The 15,398-nt window shown below is 37.8% G+C and overlaps 1 protein-coding gene across 9 annotated transcripts in view; it reads left to right on the top strand.

The window, feature by feature from the left end:
• Nucleotides 1–15,398, top strand: part of diaph2 (diaphanous-related formin 2) — a 357,889-nt gene that overhangs the window by 222,035 nt on the left and 120,456 nt on the right. For all 9 annotated transcript variants that reach the window (XM_040016586.1, XM_040016585.1, XM_040016582.1 and 6 more), the window contains 2 exons: nucleotides 2,016–2,255; nucleotides 10,737–10,866. In XM_040016586.1, coding sequence (XP_039872520.1) covers nucleotides 2,016–2,255; nucleotides 10,737–10,866 — 370 coding nt within the window. The remainder of the gene's footprint in view (nucleotides 1–2,015; nucleotides 2,256–10,736; nucleotides 10,867–15,398) is intronic.

Raw genomic sequence — 15,398 nt, 5'->3', positions numbered from 1 at the left:
CATACCCTGAGGCTACCAATGCTGTCTGTAATAACGTCCTTTGAAAGGTACGCAGTTGACATCAGCTGGCTTGGTGATCTTTCCCAATCCTCTAATCAATTTACCATGAACAGCCAAATTTCTGTCTTTTGCAGTGGTAAGATAAATAAAGTTATAGTGAGCCTTTTCGTATCACAACTTCACAAAGTAATCTTCATGTCTAGCACTCAGAAGAACTATAATTGTTTGATCGGAGTACGCATACACATATAAAGATACGTAAGACATACGAAGAGCTTTGTCCTATTTTATTGTTCTTTTTTGTAATTCACAAATTGCCACAGACCTTTCAGAGACTTTCGTAACCACGAATCACCTTTGAACAGACTGAAATAAACAAACAAATAAATACAGATAAATATACACAAAATCAGCTTTGGACTTGTCCTCTAATTGAAACAGATGCTACTGAGGATGACCGACAAAGTCAGGTTAAATTGTTTTACTGTAAATCTATTCTAGGAGATGGAAAGTACATCATCAAGCTACTCTGACCTTTCCACTTACTTACAGCTATAATGACTTTTTAATTAACTGCTCTCGCCATCCACTTACCAAGTGAAAACCCAGCACTTTAGGCAACTGTAAAAGAAAGTGTTCTTTAAAGGTAACTTTACAACAAGACACAGAGGTACATTATACAGGTCTACAAAAGAACTGCTAGAGCTAAATGTTAGACCTCGGGCTCACAGCTATATGTTACATTACACTATTTATCTCTTTACTTGTCCGTGTCTTTTGGAAGATGTAATGAAGCAGAGGGTGGCAAGTTTCCCTCATGATCTCACCAATGTTGTGATCATACGCTGCCCCGCTGATGAAGTAGCGCCTCATTGTAGAGATATTCAGTTCCCCTGGGAAATAAGCTATGTTCAGGCTTTTCTCTACCAAAGCTGTCACCAATACGCTTGCTTTCAGTGTGTAATTTGTACTTATTGTAGACAAATCATTTCAAGTAAGAGAGAGAGAAGGAATGTGTGTGCATGTGTTTGTGATGGAGAGTAAGTGACTGAGTGTGTATAGCTGTGCCTGCAAGGAATTAAGGTAGAGGGGATTATGGGTATGTGTTGCTACATATCGTATGTGTTTCTTGTTTGTTTTTCACCTGATTAGTATTTCTACTGCATTGGAACATATTGTGTTTTATATTATTTAAGACAAAATCTGTTTAATAGATTTCTGTGTGAACGTGGAACTTGTTTATGGTGGATTTGCAGTTTATTGCAGCAGTATTACACTTGAGCTTGAACACGATGGTGATAGCGAGGTGCTGTAGCTTTATAGGATTTCTGTACTTCTTTTCTTTTTTTTGCTTGTTCATTTTATGAAAATGTAGTGTACAGTATGAACCCACGATGTTTTGTCAAATATCTCTTAGATTGTGGATAGTGCTACTTCACTGAAATCTGTAATGATTAGATTCAGAAAGCCTTTTTGCTTTGATGCTGATGATCTGCATACAACTATATATATATATACATATATATATAGTTGTAGGTTATTTGTCTAACGAGTGCTCTGGCATGCAAGTGCAGTTTGCTTGTCAAGTAAGCCACAAATTGCTTCCAATCAGCAAAGTTTTGCTACTTACTTAATACATATACATTTATTGAGGGTAACTCACCCAGATAATGAGCTCATTGGGTTGTGTGTCGTGACGCATTATTCTATGTGAGATTTTCACATGAAAATTGTGTGCCTGTCAAAAATCTGCTCATTTGTTAATTAGCTGAAATGAAAACAAAAAAGTTTCATTATTGCATAATACTGGAATTAAGAATATTTTCCTAGCACGCAATATGGGTGTTTATATTTGAAGATCTGTGGCAATGAGTATTTATTTGCTTCCACTATGACAAACCCAGGATGATTTTACAAAAGTAGGTGTACAAAGAAAGTGCTTGTTTGATTTTTTTTCTCTTTTTTTTTTTACACATAAATGCCACTTACATTCTTTCTTTATGTTGTCACCTCAGATGAGTTCAGTAAAACTCCTACGGCCACGTCTCAACGGCATCCTGTTCAAGCTGACGTTTGAGGAGCAGGTGAATAACATCCGGCCCGACATCATGAATGTGACATTTGCTTGTGAGGAGGTGAAGAAGAGTGAAGGTTTGAGCAAACTCCTGGAGTTGGTTTTGCTGGTTGGCAATTACATGAATGCCGGCTCAAGAAACGCCCAAACCTTCGGTTTCAACGTCAGCTTCCTTTGCAAGGTAACGTAAACAGCACACATTTAAAAAAACAAAACATGTTGGTTAAATGTCTAAAATGAGAACAGAAATGAAAATGAAAGGTGAAATTTAGTAACTGTAACTGTATCACGTGATTTTCAGCTAAAGGGTGGCAGATTTATAAGAACATAAGGGAGTTAACTAATTAATTCAGAATCATTAAATCGGCATTTTTTCACAGTTTCGTCATATTTTAACATTAAAGATGATTCAAAATGTATTGATCTGATTTTACCTTTTAAGTGATCCCAATTTGTACAAAAAGTCAGTACCCCCGATGTTTATGCTGCACTTCTCCTCCAAGTTAGTAGCGGCCAGGTAGTTTTTTGCATACTTGCTGACAGACAAACAAACAGCAACATTTTCCCTCCACCTCAGCTTTCACCTTGGAGGAGGAAAAATGTTTCAATAGACAAAATAACACAAACACTGGGAGGTATGAAGCTGCCAGCAAAGGCTACATCTGTGTTCACTGCCAGGTAAAATCACAGCATCCAAAGGTGTGAAAGAGAAGACTGGCAGCCATGCACACACACTTACAAAAGCACAACAAAGCCATCAGCCCCACAGCCGAAACAGCTAGGGTTAGTCATGATACCATGAGTTGAAGTACATTTGTTATTGTACATGATTGATTGACATAAGTACCGTATTTCCCGGACTACAAAGCGCACCTGAATATTAGCCGCACAAGCTAAAATCAGGGGAAAATCCTGTTTTGTACATACATTAGCCGCACCTGACTAAAAGCCGCAGGTGTTTCAATGTTGACTTATCATATGTAAGAGAATATGCACAAAGCGAATCAGGAAAGAGATGGCTGTTTGGAGACACACCCCTTTTATTAATATTTTGAAAAACAAGTTATGGGTACATATTTGCATAACTTTTTAGGTATATGTAAAAGTAGCGGTAATTACAAGTACGAAACATGTACTGTGCTTCATAAACGAGTAACAAATGTAGTACATAACAATAACCTGCAGCACACCAGAAAAATAGATTCGGACTACCTTTTAGGCTCAGGTGCAGTGACACGGCTTTAACAAGAAGAAAAGTCAGTCATTCACCATCTTTCTCTTCTTCCTGCGCACTAAAACCACCAAAGTCCTCTCCTCCAGTGTCGGACACGAACAGGCTCAGGGTGGCTTCGTCATCCACTCTCAGCTTCTTTCCTTCGTTGTCACTTTCAAAACCAAACAAATCCTCGTTGTCAGTGTCAGAGTCGAACACCCTCAGAAGGGCCGTGGCGGTGTCCTCCTCTCCATCATGCAGCAGTCCAGCCCTTCGAAATCAGCTGGTGATCGTGGATGTTTTCACACTTTTCCACGCTGTCAGAATCCACCGGTGGAGTTGAGCATAACTTGCTTTTCGCAAGTTTATCGCCGCTCATCATCTACTTTGAAGTTTGTTTTTCCCGCTACTTCGTACGGCACTACGTTGCCTGGCGGACGGACACGTGACCAAAATACCACTCTTGAACCCCGATACTGTGTGTCTGATCACATGCCCTTCCGCCAGGCAACGTAGTGGCGTACAACAGCGGAACAAACAAAACAAATCGTCTTACAATATCACAAAAATCATGGACAATCCATAGAAAAGCCGCACCGGACTAAAAGCCGCAGGGTTCAAAAGCTTGTGCAAAAAGTAGCGGCTTATAGCCCGACAATTACGGTAATCACCCAATATTTTAGGCTAAAATGGAACAATATCGCAATATTTATGATAATATATAAATTTAGTTAAATACAGATACCTATATACAGACTTTCTGCACCTCTGTGAATGCACTCTAATAGCTTCTAATTTGCTTTTCTTTGTCGTTTCTAAAATGTCCTGATCTGTTTTTGTTTGTTATGCAACTAAAGTCACCTTTTTAAGGAGTTTTCATATTCCCAACTCAAACTCTTACATAGTAGAAGAAGGGGAAACTCTTTTCAGCTGCTCCCTTGTCACAATGGGTCACCACAGCAGGTAGTTCTTTGTGTTTGATTTGACAGATTTTTTTGCCGGATGCCCTTTCTGATACAGCCGCAAAGGGGATTTGTCTCTCTGGCTAGAAGTGAATCAGCAACCTTTTGTTTACCAAAAAAATTACTAATCTACTAAAATATCGAACCACTAATGATTCTGTACTTACGCAAAAACCAAAAGTACGGAACAAAAGAAACACGCTGACATATATTACACACATAAATGCATAAAAGAAGGAACAAAGACTCCAACCAAACATTCTCTTTGTTTTTCTTGCTTTAATGCAGGTTTATCTGATAATAAACTAATAAAATAGTTACTGGGGGATGTTTGGAGAATGGACAAACCTCCCCTTAATGCCGCCTGTGGTTAGCAATCTTGCACTGGTGAAAAACAATCAAATAATATTTCAAATATATGTTTTGGGCATTTTGTTCTGTTTAGTTTCATTTTTTGGTCAAACTACTGTTTGCTAGCTGTGCTTCAGCTTTAACCTCCTGGGACCTGCGTCCACATATGTGGACGTCACATTTTGGGTTATTTAGACCAAAATACTGAATTTTGCTCTACATGGGCCTGATAGCCACTCACGAGGACATTACACTGCTACTGTTCTATCGAAACTTTAAACGAATATCCTCATATGTGGCTCTGATTTTTCTTAAAAACAAAAATAAGGTTAAAAAAAAAATCTGGTAATTCTTTGTTTTTACATTCATCGGGCTCCAATCATCCCAAATATCAAAGAGAAATTAAAAATGCTGCCATGGAAGAGTTCAGGTCTTAGGAGGTTAAAAAAAATAGAAAAAATTAAAAAATAAAATAGAGCTGATGTATTCTGATGATCTCTCACTTCATATGATTTTTTTAATATTAGACAACTATGCATGAGTTATAAAGCCACCCCATTCTGCAGGTATCTGAAGTTAGCAATCCTCCACATCTCTTGTACAGCGAGAGCTTTTCTATGGTGGATGCAGTGTACTGTACTTTTGGTATTCCTGCAAGCTGACTAAATCAGTGTGGAATATCAGTGTAGAGCCTGGTAGCGCCTCAGGGGGCTGATTGGCCATTATTGATGGACAAGGAAAAAAAGTCTGCTTTCTCACTTTAGTCAATCAAGTAAATGGCCTCCTAGGTGGCAGGTCCAGGGTACCTAATGGGCTCATCATGGAGGAGGTTGATGATGGGAATAAGCAGCAAGAGGAAAGGCACAGGCTGACCCACCTTCACCTTCCACCTCTTGACTCCCCTGGTTCAATCTCCTATCCTGTGGAGTACTCACTGATATCCTGGTCACATATATTAAGCAAGCTGAAATTCTGCTAAAGGGTTGCAAGAAGTTTAGTAACTGTATTGCTCAAAGAATACCTGTATTACAGTAAATACTTTAAAAGCAAAATTCGACAAAGCATGGTCATTCAGACTATAGAAAGAGAATGTTTGCATCTTTAAATGTGTGTCATACGTGTATAAATACTGCATGAGTCAAAGAATATTTGTTCTTTCAAATAAAGAACACCTGGTAATGATCATGTTTGACTTAAGCTAGACGTAACAGGATGTCTAGCAGGCGCTTGACTTGGTGGGATGGAGTCATCTACCCGACAGTTCTGACCTTGTAAAAAAATACAGTATTTCTACAGGAATTACTGTTTTTTATAGAATTACTAGTGTCTTTAAACACCAAAGCACAAGCATTTATATTGGAGTTGAGGAAACCTTACATTTTAGTGTAGTGTGCATTTGCAGAGCTTTTTTTTCTCAGCAGCTGCGTGTACTTTTATGTTCAAATGCCGCTTTTGCTTTTTTTCTCTGTTTCTTATGATCCAGTGTAATATTTAGTTGTATGAGTAATCATGCAATATATTTGTCTTTTGAGCTGCTCCATCTGCAGCAGTTAAATTGAGCAATCAAGGGCCGACAGTCCTCTGTTAATGTGAGGGTTCTATATTCCCACTGCCACTTTTTCTGTTATCAGTTGTTCTGTTGTTTTCATTTATTTATTTCCGATCTACATATTTAAGTGGGAACTTGTTTGCACGAGATATGTCCTGCTACTCTTAGTTCTCATGTGTATGCACTTCTGAAGGATTTCAAATCGTGTTACCTCAAATCAGGTTTTGTTATGAAAGACTGAACGACAGAACTGTTCAGGATTTGCTTTCAACAACACAGTAATGAAGCTTTTTTCAATCTGTTTCAAATGAAAAGGTTTGTCTAAAGTAGTGACATGCATTTACACTCCATTCAGTTCTGAGTAGTTACTGTATTGTACGAAATATTTTATGTGGGTAGTTTAAAAAAACGCATCTAAGATAACAGTTGAGATATCCTAGGAGACGCTCCTCAGCTTGGAGCTCTGACAGTAAAAGTCACTTTTAGTACTGACTTTCAAATATCCAGTGCAAGGCATGGACTGAGATTAAAATGGCTCTGAACTTTGACATGTGCCCAGGCACCGCACAGCCCCTGACACAGTTCTCACGATACCTCAAAGCTGCATTGACTAAAAATCCTGATGTGAAATAATGTGAAAGTAACATCAGCACCTTGAGCTTTATACAAAGTCCTTCTGCCCTTATAGAGGCCCTCAGCCGGATGTGTTACTACTACCAACGACTCCTTCTGTATTGTAGCCTTCTCTCTTTAAAATACAGTATACTTGCAACCATACATGACTCATCTTGGAGGGTTTTCTTTGTTTGTTTGTTTTTTAATAGTAAACCATTACCAAGTACTTAACATGGCACTGTAGTGCTTTGTTTTGTTTTTCTTTTTTTGTTTTTTCATTTAAATCATTGAAGTAGGACAATGTATTTGGATTTCTTTTTCATTTCAGTAAAGCAGCTACGTTGGGCTATCTAGGATTTTGGTTGTTTTGGGATTCAGTCTTATTATGTCAGAGAAAATTCACCTTACAACGCTAATCATGCTTCCAGATTCATGTGAACTCGAGCACGTAGCTGTGCTCTGCCCTTATAAATGTTTGTGAAGAAAGGGGTCCTTCTGAAAGGTTCACTGAATTTGAGTGTGGCACTGTAATAGCATGACCATTTATGAAGTTTCTTCCCTCCTATCATTCCATAATGACGTGTGAGTGGTGTTATTGCAAAGTGGAAGCATTTAGGGACCACAAGCACTCAGCCATGAAGTGCACAAGAGGGCTGAGGCGCATAGTGCGTTAAAATAGTCAGCGCACTGCTCCTCAATAACTGCGGAGTTCAAACGTCCTCTGGCGTTAACATCAGCATGAAAACTGTGCACCAGGAGACTCGTGCCATGGGTTTCCAAGGCTAAGCAGCTCCTGTATGTATAATATGGAGATCTCTCTTTCCTGATAATTCCCTTATTCTTAATAACAAATGTGCGCATCATCCCCATGTGTCCTAGATTTGTTCAAGATAAATATAGGGTGTATGTTGTAGCTGAGGTGGCAGAGAAGGTTGTCTAACAGCTAAAAGGTTGGTGGGTTGATACATTGGTCATCAAAGTATCCATATGCAAGATACCGATATGCTGCCACTCATGCATCTATCATAGTGGGAATGTTGAAAAAAGTACTTAGCCATGGATAAAACATTGCATGAATATATTTGTGTGTGTGTGAATGAATGAGACTTATAGTAGAAAGTGCTTTGAGTGGGCTCAAAACATAAATCCAAGGCATAGTTGCTCTTTTTACAGTTGGAATGGTCGAAGTGCATCAGGAGCTGCAAATATTTTTAGATGCATACATCTAAAAATATACAGAACTATCAATTTAACACCTTACAGACAACCACAACAAACTTTATTTATAGAGCACATTTAAAAACCAGTGGTATACCAAAGTGCTCCACATACGAGAGGGTCAGATATAAGTAAAAGAGAAAGATGAAGGCCATGGCCAAAACCAAACATGCTGGCCAGTTAATGGCAGTAAAAACACAGAAACAAGATTGACACCACAAAAGTCTGTAGTAGTGCTGCAAAGAAAGCAACTGTGTGCACAGGAAGGAATATTTAGATGCCAGACAAGAAAGAACAAACCCATTTGAGAAAAATGAAAATGATCTGCACGCTGTTTGTCTTCTGTTAAATAATTTAAACCCTAAAATATTTTTAAAGACAACATTTAAATCCTCTACACGTTTACTACTGCTAGAAAATTATGGGCTCAGTAAAACACTCAATACTCTTATTTTGAAAAGATGCATATGAGTGTTATTTGTGTATAATAAATATGAAGTTATGAATATAAAGTGGCGGATAATGAGAGATGCTTTGCATGCTCTTCAGATGACAGGCAGTCTCCTGTCTCCGTGACAACCTCTACCCTGTGGGAAAAGCAAAACAAGGAGATGTGTGATAAAACAGTTAAAGTGTCCAAATACTTTAGATCGATAAGTGAACGATAGAATGACAGAACAACCTGTTGCAGAGATATTGAGGCGGTGACTTGTGACTCATACATAATCTGCCGTCAAAAATATAAACGTAGACTGCTGTTTTATTGAGTCACATACTTTTGATCTAGATGCGTGTGGGTGGATAATTGAATAAACAGAATAATAAAGAATAGCTGAAGATGTACTCTTTGTTCCCATTACTGACTCTGTTACATCGAATGAACAAAAAGTCAAATTCACAGACGTAGACGGCTGAGAAACCGCAGTGCCCACCAGCCTACAAAGCAAACAGAACACGCTGAGAGACATTTATGTGTTCACCAGTTGTAATGTTACAGAGTCACAAGTGTTACCAGCAGAAGGGATTTTCATGTTATCACCGTGTTAGAGACGTGTTATAATCACAAATATAAACAGTGAGGCACACATTCACATTTCAGCATGGTTTACCTCCTGGCTGCGTTTGACCAAACTCCTCATGAAACCTTCTTCTAAATTATTATTATTATTTTTAAATGACATCTAATACCAGCTACAGTCAGCGTTGACCAGATCATCTTACTTTTTAGTGATGATAATGTCTGATATCTGAAATAGAATAAACAGAATGTGTCCCTCAGTCTCGTTGAAACTGAAAAACAATACAATGCAATTTTATAGGTCTGTGATTACCCCAGATAAGGATCATTTTTTGTTGTTATTATTATTATTATTATTATATTTTAATTGTCTCATATTACATATTACTAATCTTGGAAGTTTCTCTTCTCTGCGCAGTAATAACAGTTTGGCAATATGACAATAAACCAATTAAATTTCCATGAAATTCAGTTGTGATTAGCGAAACGATGATTGATCCTCTTCTAATGACAACAGTGTGTGTGTGTTTTTGAGCTGACGTGTGACAGCGTCTCTTTGCCTGTTCTTTTCCCTACATGTGTGCGCATGAGCACACGTGTTTCCATGCGTACATGTGTGGGCATGTCCAGCTGCAGGCTGTTTACAGGATGGATATTATCAGTATGAGTACACTGAGGTGGGCTGTGCTAATTAGCTTTCCCAGCATGCCATTCAAACAGCATAGCAATCACAGTGGGCAATGAATATGGAACAAGTTCTCTATGCACTGATGTGAAGAATCCAAGCTTCAGCTTATGAACAGACTCACACACACTTGGCAAATGCAGTACATTACTTTTGTTCAAACTTTCCTGCTCCAGCGATTTATTCTCAGGGGAGTGGGGTTATTATTTGTGTATATACTGTACATGCATATGTGTATTATTATCTGTTTCGGTTTAGTCTTCAGTAATTGGTTGCACATTTTGGGGGGGGGCTCATTTATTTTACCTTCTCCCTGTGTATTGTAATCAGTGTGAGTTGGAGTTCTCCAGAATTTGGGCTTTTGGCTTGTTAGGAACTAATTTTGTTGAATGTACAGCAACAGCCCCCAGAGAAATCCCTCTTGTGTTTCTGAGTAAACAATTATGTTTAACATTGTCAGTGTGGCTATGGACAATAAAATATAATGTAGAGATACAACACATTGATCCCACGAAATATAATGTTTTAGCAAATAATATTATATCCAATTTAGCCACACTTCCACTCTCTTTCTCTAAAGCACATCTTACTAGTTGCATTATTATTACCATGCAGTTGGTCCAAAATGACAGCCAATGCTTCGTGTATATTAACAGGAACACATAAAAACTGCTTTTAAGTAACAGGGCCATTCCTATCATAGTCTTCAGTGATAGAAATCTTTGTTTTTGCCAAAATGTTGTGATGAAAAACACTTTCCTCTTTTCAAAGCTTGCCTACATCGACTCAATTTTAATTAAAATTCACGTGATTATTTAAGGAAGCAGGCATATCAAGCTGCAGATGTTCCAGACCTGAATGAGGGAAAAGACCATGCTTAAAAACTTATAACAGTCACTGATTTTAAGTGAAAAGAGCGTCTTGTATTGAGGATTTAAAAAAAAACCTTTGGTTTGACAACATGTACCTTCACTGAGAAAATGAAGGGACATTGTTTTCCTCAAGTAAATGACTCTAAACATCTGTGAATCTTTTTTTCCATCTTTTTCAGCTCCGAGACACTAAATCTGTCAGTCAGAATACAACACTTCTTCATTTCCTGGCTGAGAAGTGTGAAGAGAGCTACTCTGAAATTTTGAGGTTTCCAGAAGAACTGGAGCATGTGGAGAACGCTAGCAAAGGTACGTCTGTCTGCCTGTGTATGTCTCAAGACTTTCCCAGTCACAGACCAGTTTGCTAATACCACTATAGACATCTTTACTGTGCTATTACCACAGCACATCTTAAACTGGAGTGGAATTTGCAACCATCTAGATATCAACGTATTTTATAGTCTAACCAGTTTAAAAATATCCCCGATGGTGTATGTTCTTATAGTCTCTCACTTTTGTGAGCATTATGGTAGCTCATACTGAGTTAAAATGATGTAATTAAAGTACTATAATTAAAGTACTGTATGGACACTTATACATTTCATCCTTGGACGTCAGCCGGTACTCTGTCTCTGTGACAGGAATAGAGTTGTTTGTCTGACCACACTGTCATTCAGCCTGTCAATAAACTAATTCCACTTTAATTCTATTCTCAAGCAATTGGTGGAATCCCTGCAGGCTTATTTACTTTGTTAGTCTCGTAATTGGTTATTTAATCTAATTCAACTAATTATGTACTTGACTGGGACTGCCAGCCATTGTGTAAGTGGGCTGAATAGTCTTCAACCGCTGCATATATTAAGATGTCCATGTGCACACATTTTGAATTGTATCAATTTTTGTCATTTCATGGAAATGAATTATTCAAGGAGAAACCAATTAGTTGTGTGAGACCAGTAAATAAATGCCTCTTGGGAAAAAAACAAACTTCAGGATCTATTTAAGAAGTAGGGATGCAAAAAGCGGTTTACTCGGCATCTCACTTACACCACATACTGTCCATTCATCAATCATCCCGTATAGTACATTACACTGGATTTTCAAGCAGGCCGTCTCCCGTTCACATTTTTACACAAAATATGCTAATGTAACTACAGGTCATCGTAGTCAAAATGGTATCTTTGTTTTTTTATTCGTACATGCGCATTATTTGATATATGTTATAGAATTTATAACAAGCTCAGAAACCACAAAAATTGAAACATCTCTTCTTTTGATCGGTTAAAAAGCTCTAAAGCTGACAGTACCTGCACTTTTGGCTTGGATGACATTAACAGTTTTTACACCCACTAGTTTGATTTTAATGTATTGTTGTTGCCTACTTTCAGAGGAAGTTCACAAATGTTTAAACCGTTATGGTAACAAGAGCACAGTTAATAATGTTCCTCAGGGACATATTAGGTCCTTGAAGGTTAATTGCTTGATGCTATTTCCTGATCTTTTACAAGGTTTTGGTCTCATTTTAGGCAAACTGACTATAGAAAATGTATTAAAATGGTTTATTCATCTTAATTTCATCTGAATGCACATTGTACAATCTAACTGTTTAATATAAAATCAGAACTACTTTCACATTTATTGAAAGCTCTTTTTCATGTTACATTACTTGAACCGCATGCTGTTTAATGATTTATTGATATAAACATCCATGGAAAAAAAACATCCATGTTGTTGTTTCTTTGGAAACCTTTTGGCTTTGTTAGAATTGTCATATTAAGTCTATACAATATAATTAGCCTTTACCCTAAAACAACAGACCAACAAAATAAAGTAATTTCATATAGAGTAATATGGAGCTGCACAGATGACCTTCATCCTCTCCTAAATATATATATTTATTATTTCTTACAGTAAATCTCAGGTGTACAAGCATATGATTTCTGATTGTAAATTGTTAGAGGCTTTTAGAGAGCGGCTGATTTAAAGTGACGTAGGGAGTGATGTGTGACATGAACGTATAATGAATACACTGGTTTAAAAGTACAGGGCAGTCAATCCTGTCTAATGTCAGTAGGACATCATAGTTTGTTTTTGTTTCCTTGATTAGCTACTTTAGTGTTCTCTAGTCTATAGGGTTTTTTAAAAAATGACAGTACCGCAACACCACTGAGTTATCGTGTCAGACTGTGCAGCTTATTCGATTAGTTTCTCTGCCGGTCGTAGTCCAGTCTGTTTGTTTTTAAAAGTTTGGGTTACCCAAAAAGGCAGTTCAACTTTTTTATACCTTATAGGCTGTCTTGTTAGGAGGAATGTGTGTACCATAATGGAGCTTAGAGGGTAACAATAACTAAGTCCAGCATATGTGAATGTTCTCAATGGAGACCCTTCATTCCTCATAGGATTCAGCTATTTTCAAAGCTTACCTCTGTAAAGGTCAATTTTAATTAAAATCCACGATCATTTAAGGAGGCAGCAAGTTGCAAATGTTCCAGATCTTAATGAGGGAAAGGCTCCTCCTTTTTCCACCTTAAGCAGTTCACTGTGGACATATAGTTTTAAAGAAATGTTACTATGAAACATGTGAACTTTTAGTAAAATAAGTACCACACTTTACATTTTACTTTATTCTGCTATCCAAATGACAATCAGGCTTAATCAAACATTCTTCAACATTAACAATAACAAAAAAAAACCTATGACACTGGCTAAATTATTTGCTTCTGTAATTTCAAAATTAACTGTTCTCTGCTCAGCAAAAGGATACTTCACAACAAAATGGTAGCAAAATGATCAGTTTGTCTTAAAAATAACTATATTTTTCATTAGGAATGTGGAGCAGCAGTTCTACTTAGACAATGTGTCACACGTTTTAACGAGGACCCAAATGCAGATGCTAGGAGAATAAACTTAATGAAAGCGAGCCGTTTAGTAAGGCTGCACAAAATCAAAGGAAATAAAAAAGGCAACATGAGACTCAGACTTTCACTAACAACAAACTGGGCAAAACTAAACACAAAGAACATGGACGAGAACGATGGAGGTAGAACTGACAATCTGGCCAAAGGCAAGGGGAGACTGGGACAATATACACACAATAGGGTAATCAGGGAAGTGGAGGCAGCTGGGACAACAGGAGGAATAAATCAGTAACAAGAGGGAAGCGAAACTGAACACAATGCACATGAGACAAGGGTCTGTCAAAATAAAACAGGAAGTGACAAGCGCACTCAGACTGACTAAACACAGAGAGCGAGAGACACAGAGAGAGACGAGGCGGGCTGGGGACGTCACAGGAGATAATTAAGCAGTTACAGCAGGCAAGTGCTAATGAACGGTGCAATTTGTAAATGGGTTATACTCAAATATGAGATTGTCATGGTGGAAAGAGACACCTTTAGACCATGGCAAGAGTGAGCATAACACAAGCCACATGGTGGTCATCAGCAAACTCTTTCTGGCAGATGTCTTGTAGCAAACAAGTGTTTCCAAATGGGCCATCTAAGCTGCTCTGCAGAGGCACAAAAAACAGGCTAGGGTAAGGACTGGAAACGCAGTGGTTTGCCACTGAAACTTGAGTGCAGCAGACAAAAGTCAAGCTGACTTCCCTTCAAAAATGGAAGAGACCCAGCAGCTCCATCAGCTCAGAATTGGCAGAAATCAGTGAGACCCTGGTATACTTCCCCACAGTTCAGAGAAGTCTGCTCAAAAGGACCCTTTAGGGAGGATTTGTGGCCAGAAGAGCAATTCCTCAGTTACTGTTGCACCTATTTTTGAAAACACAAGAACTACGATACAGAAAAAATGCCCTCCCTAAAAATGTTCTGGAATGATGAGCCAAAATGCAAAATATTTGGCAGTTTGTCTGCTGAAGGACTTGAGGGCTCCAAAATAAAGCATGTCTGCAGGCAACTGTGAGATTCTTTGCACGATAGAACTTTTACTGGTCTTGTAAATCTTAAGCTCACAGGCAAATTCTTATCCATCACACAGTACCATCAAGGACACATCCGGCCAGGCACAAATGCATTCTGCAGCATGACAACAGCCTAAAACATGCAATCAGAGTTATACTGAAATGTTTTTGTGCACTGATAATATGATTCCCAGAGAGCCCTTACATAGATGTAAACATGCACGGAACACTTTGTATATACCTTCTGCACTTTGTGTGTGAAATTAACTGTTCAGTTCATTACTTTCACATATGCGGACCCTGTTAGCGGGAATAACACAGGGGAATACTGTTACATATTTTTCATTTAAATAAGTCTCACCACACTTCTACTTTTCACTTCTACTGCACAATCCATTATATTCTTGCTGTGAGAGGAAGCGCTTAAAACAAACAAAATATAAGCACAATCGTAATGGTGTGCACAACATTTAATAGTGCAATACTACATTTTCTCCTCCGTGGTCACCATAATTATTTTTGATAATTCTTTCAGAATCAAACATTTTAAATGTATTTTGACTAAAAAGATTTCAGTACGGGACAAAGCACCAGCCTTTGGCAGAATATTGATAAAGCCACTGTGATTCATTTGAAAACAGCACAAAGTTCTACTTTTTGAGAAATTACATGTCCAGAGGACTTCATATTGTTGATTCATAATCTGTTATAACATGACTATAATTAACTTGTTTGTTTAGATTTGCACAGACTGACACAAACAATGTACAGTACACAAGAGTGAGACTAATTCAAATAGATTTGTATGATTTTATTTTCAGACTATTCTTTCAATATTATTCTAGTCAAATAGGATGACAAACTAATGATGCTGCGATTTTTGCACAACGTTTGGTAGTATTTCCTGCAGGCATTAATAATTCAGCAC

The sequence above is a fragment of the Simochromis diagramma genome, unplaced genomic scaffold, assembly GCF_900408965.1.
Source record: "Simochromis diagramma unplaced genomic scaffold, fSimDia1.1 OVJJ01000685.1, whole genome shotgun sequence".
NCBI lineage: Eukaryota > Metazoa > Chordata > Actinopteri > Cichliformes > Cichlidae > Simochromis > Simochromis diagramma.
Note: the sequence above shows the minus strand (reverse complement) of the source record. Positions and strands in the feature narration are given on the sequence as shown.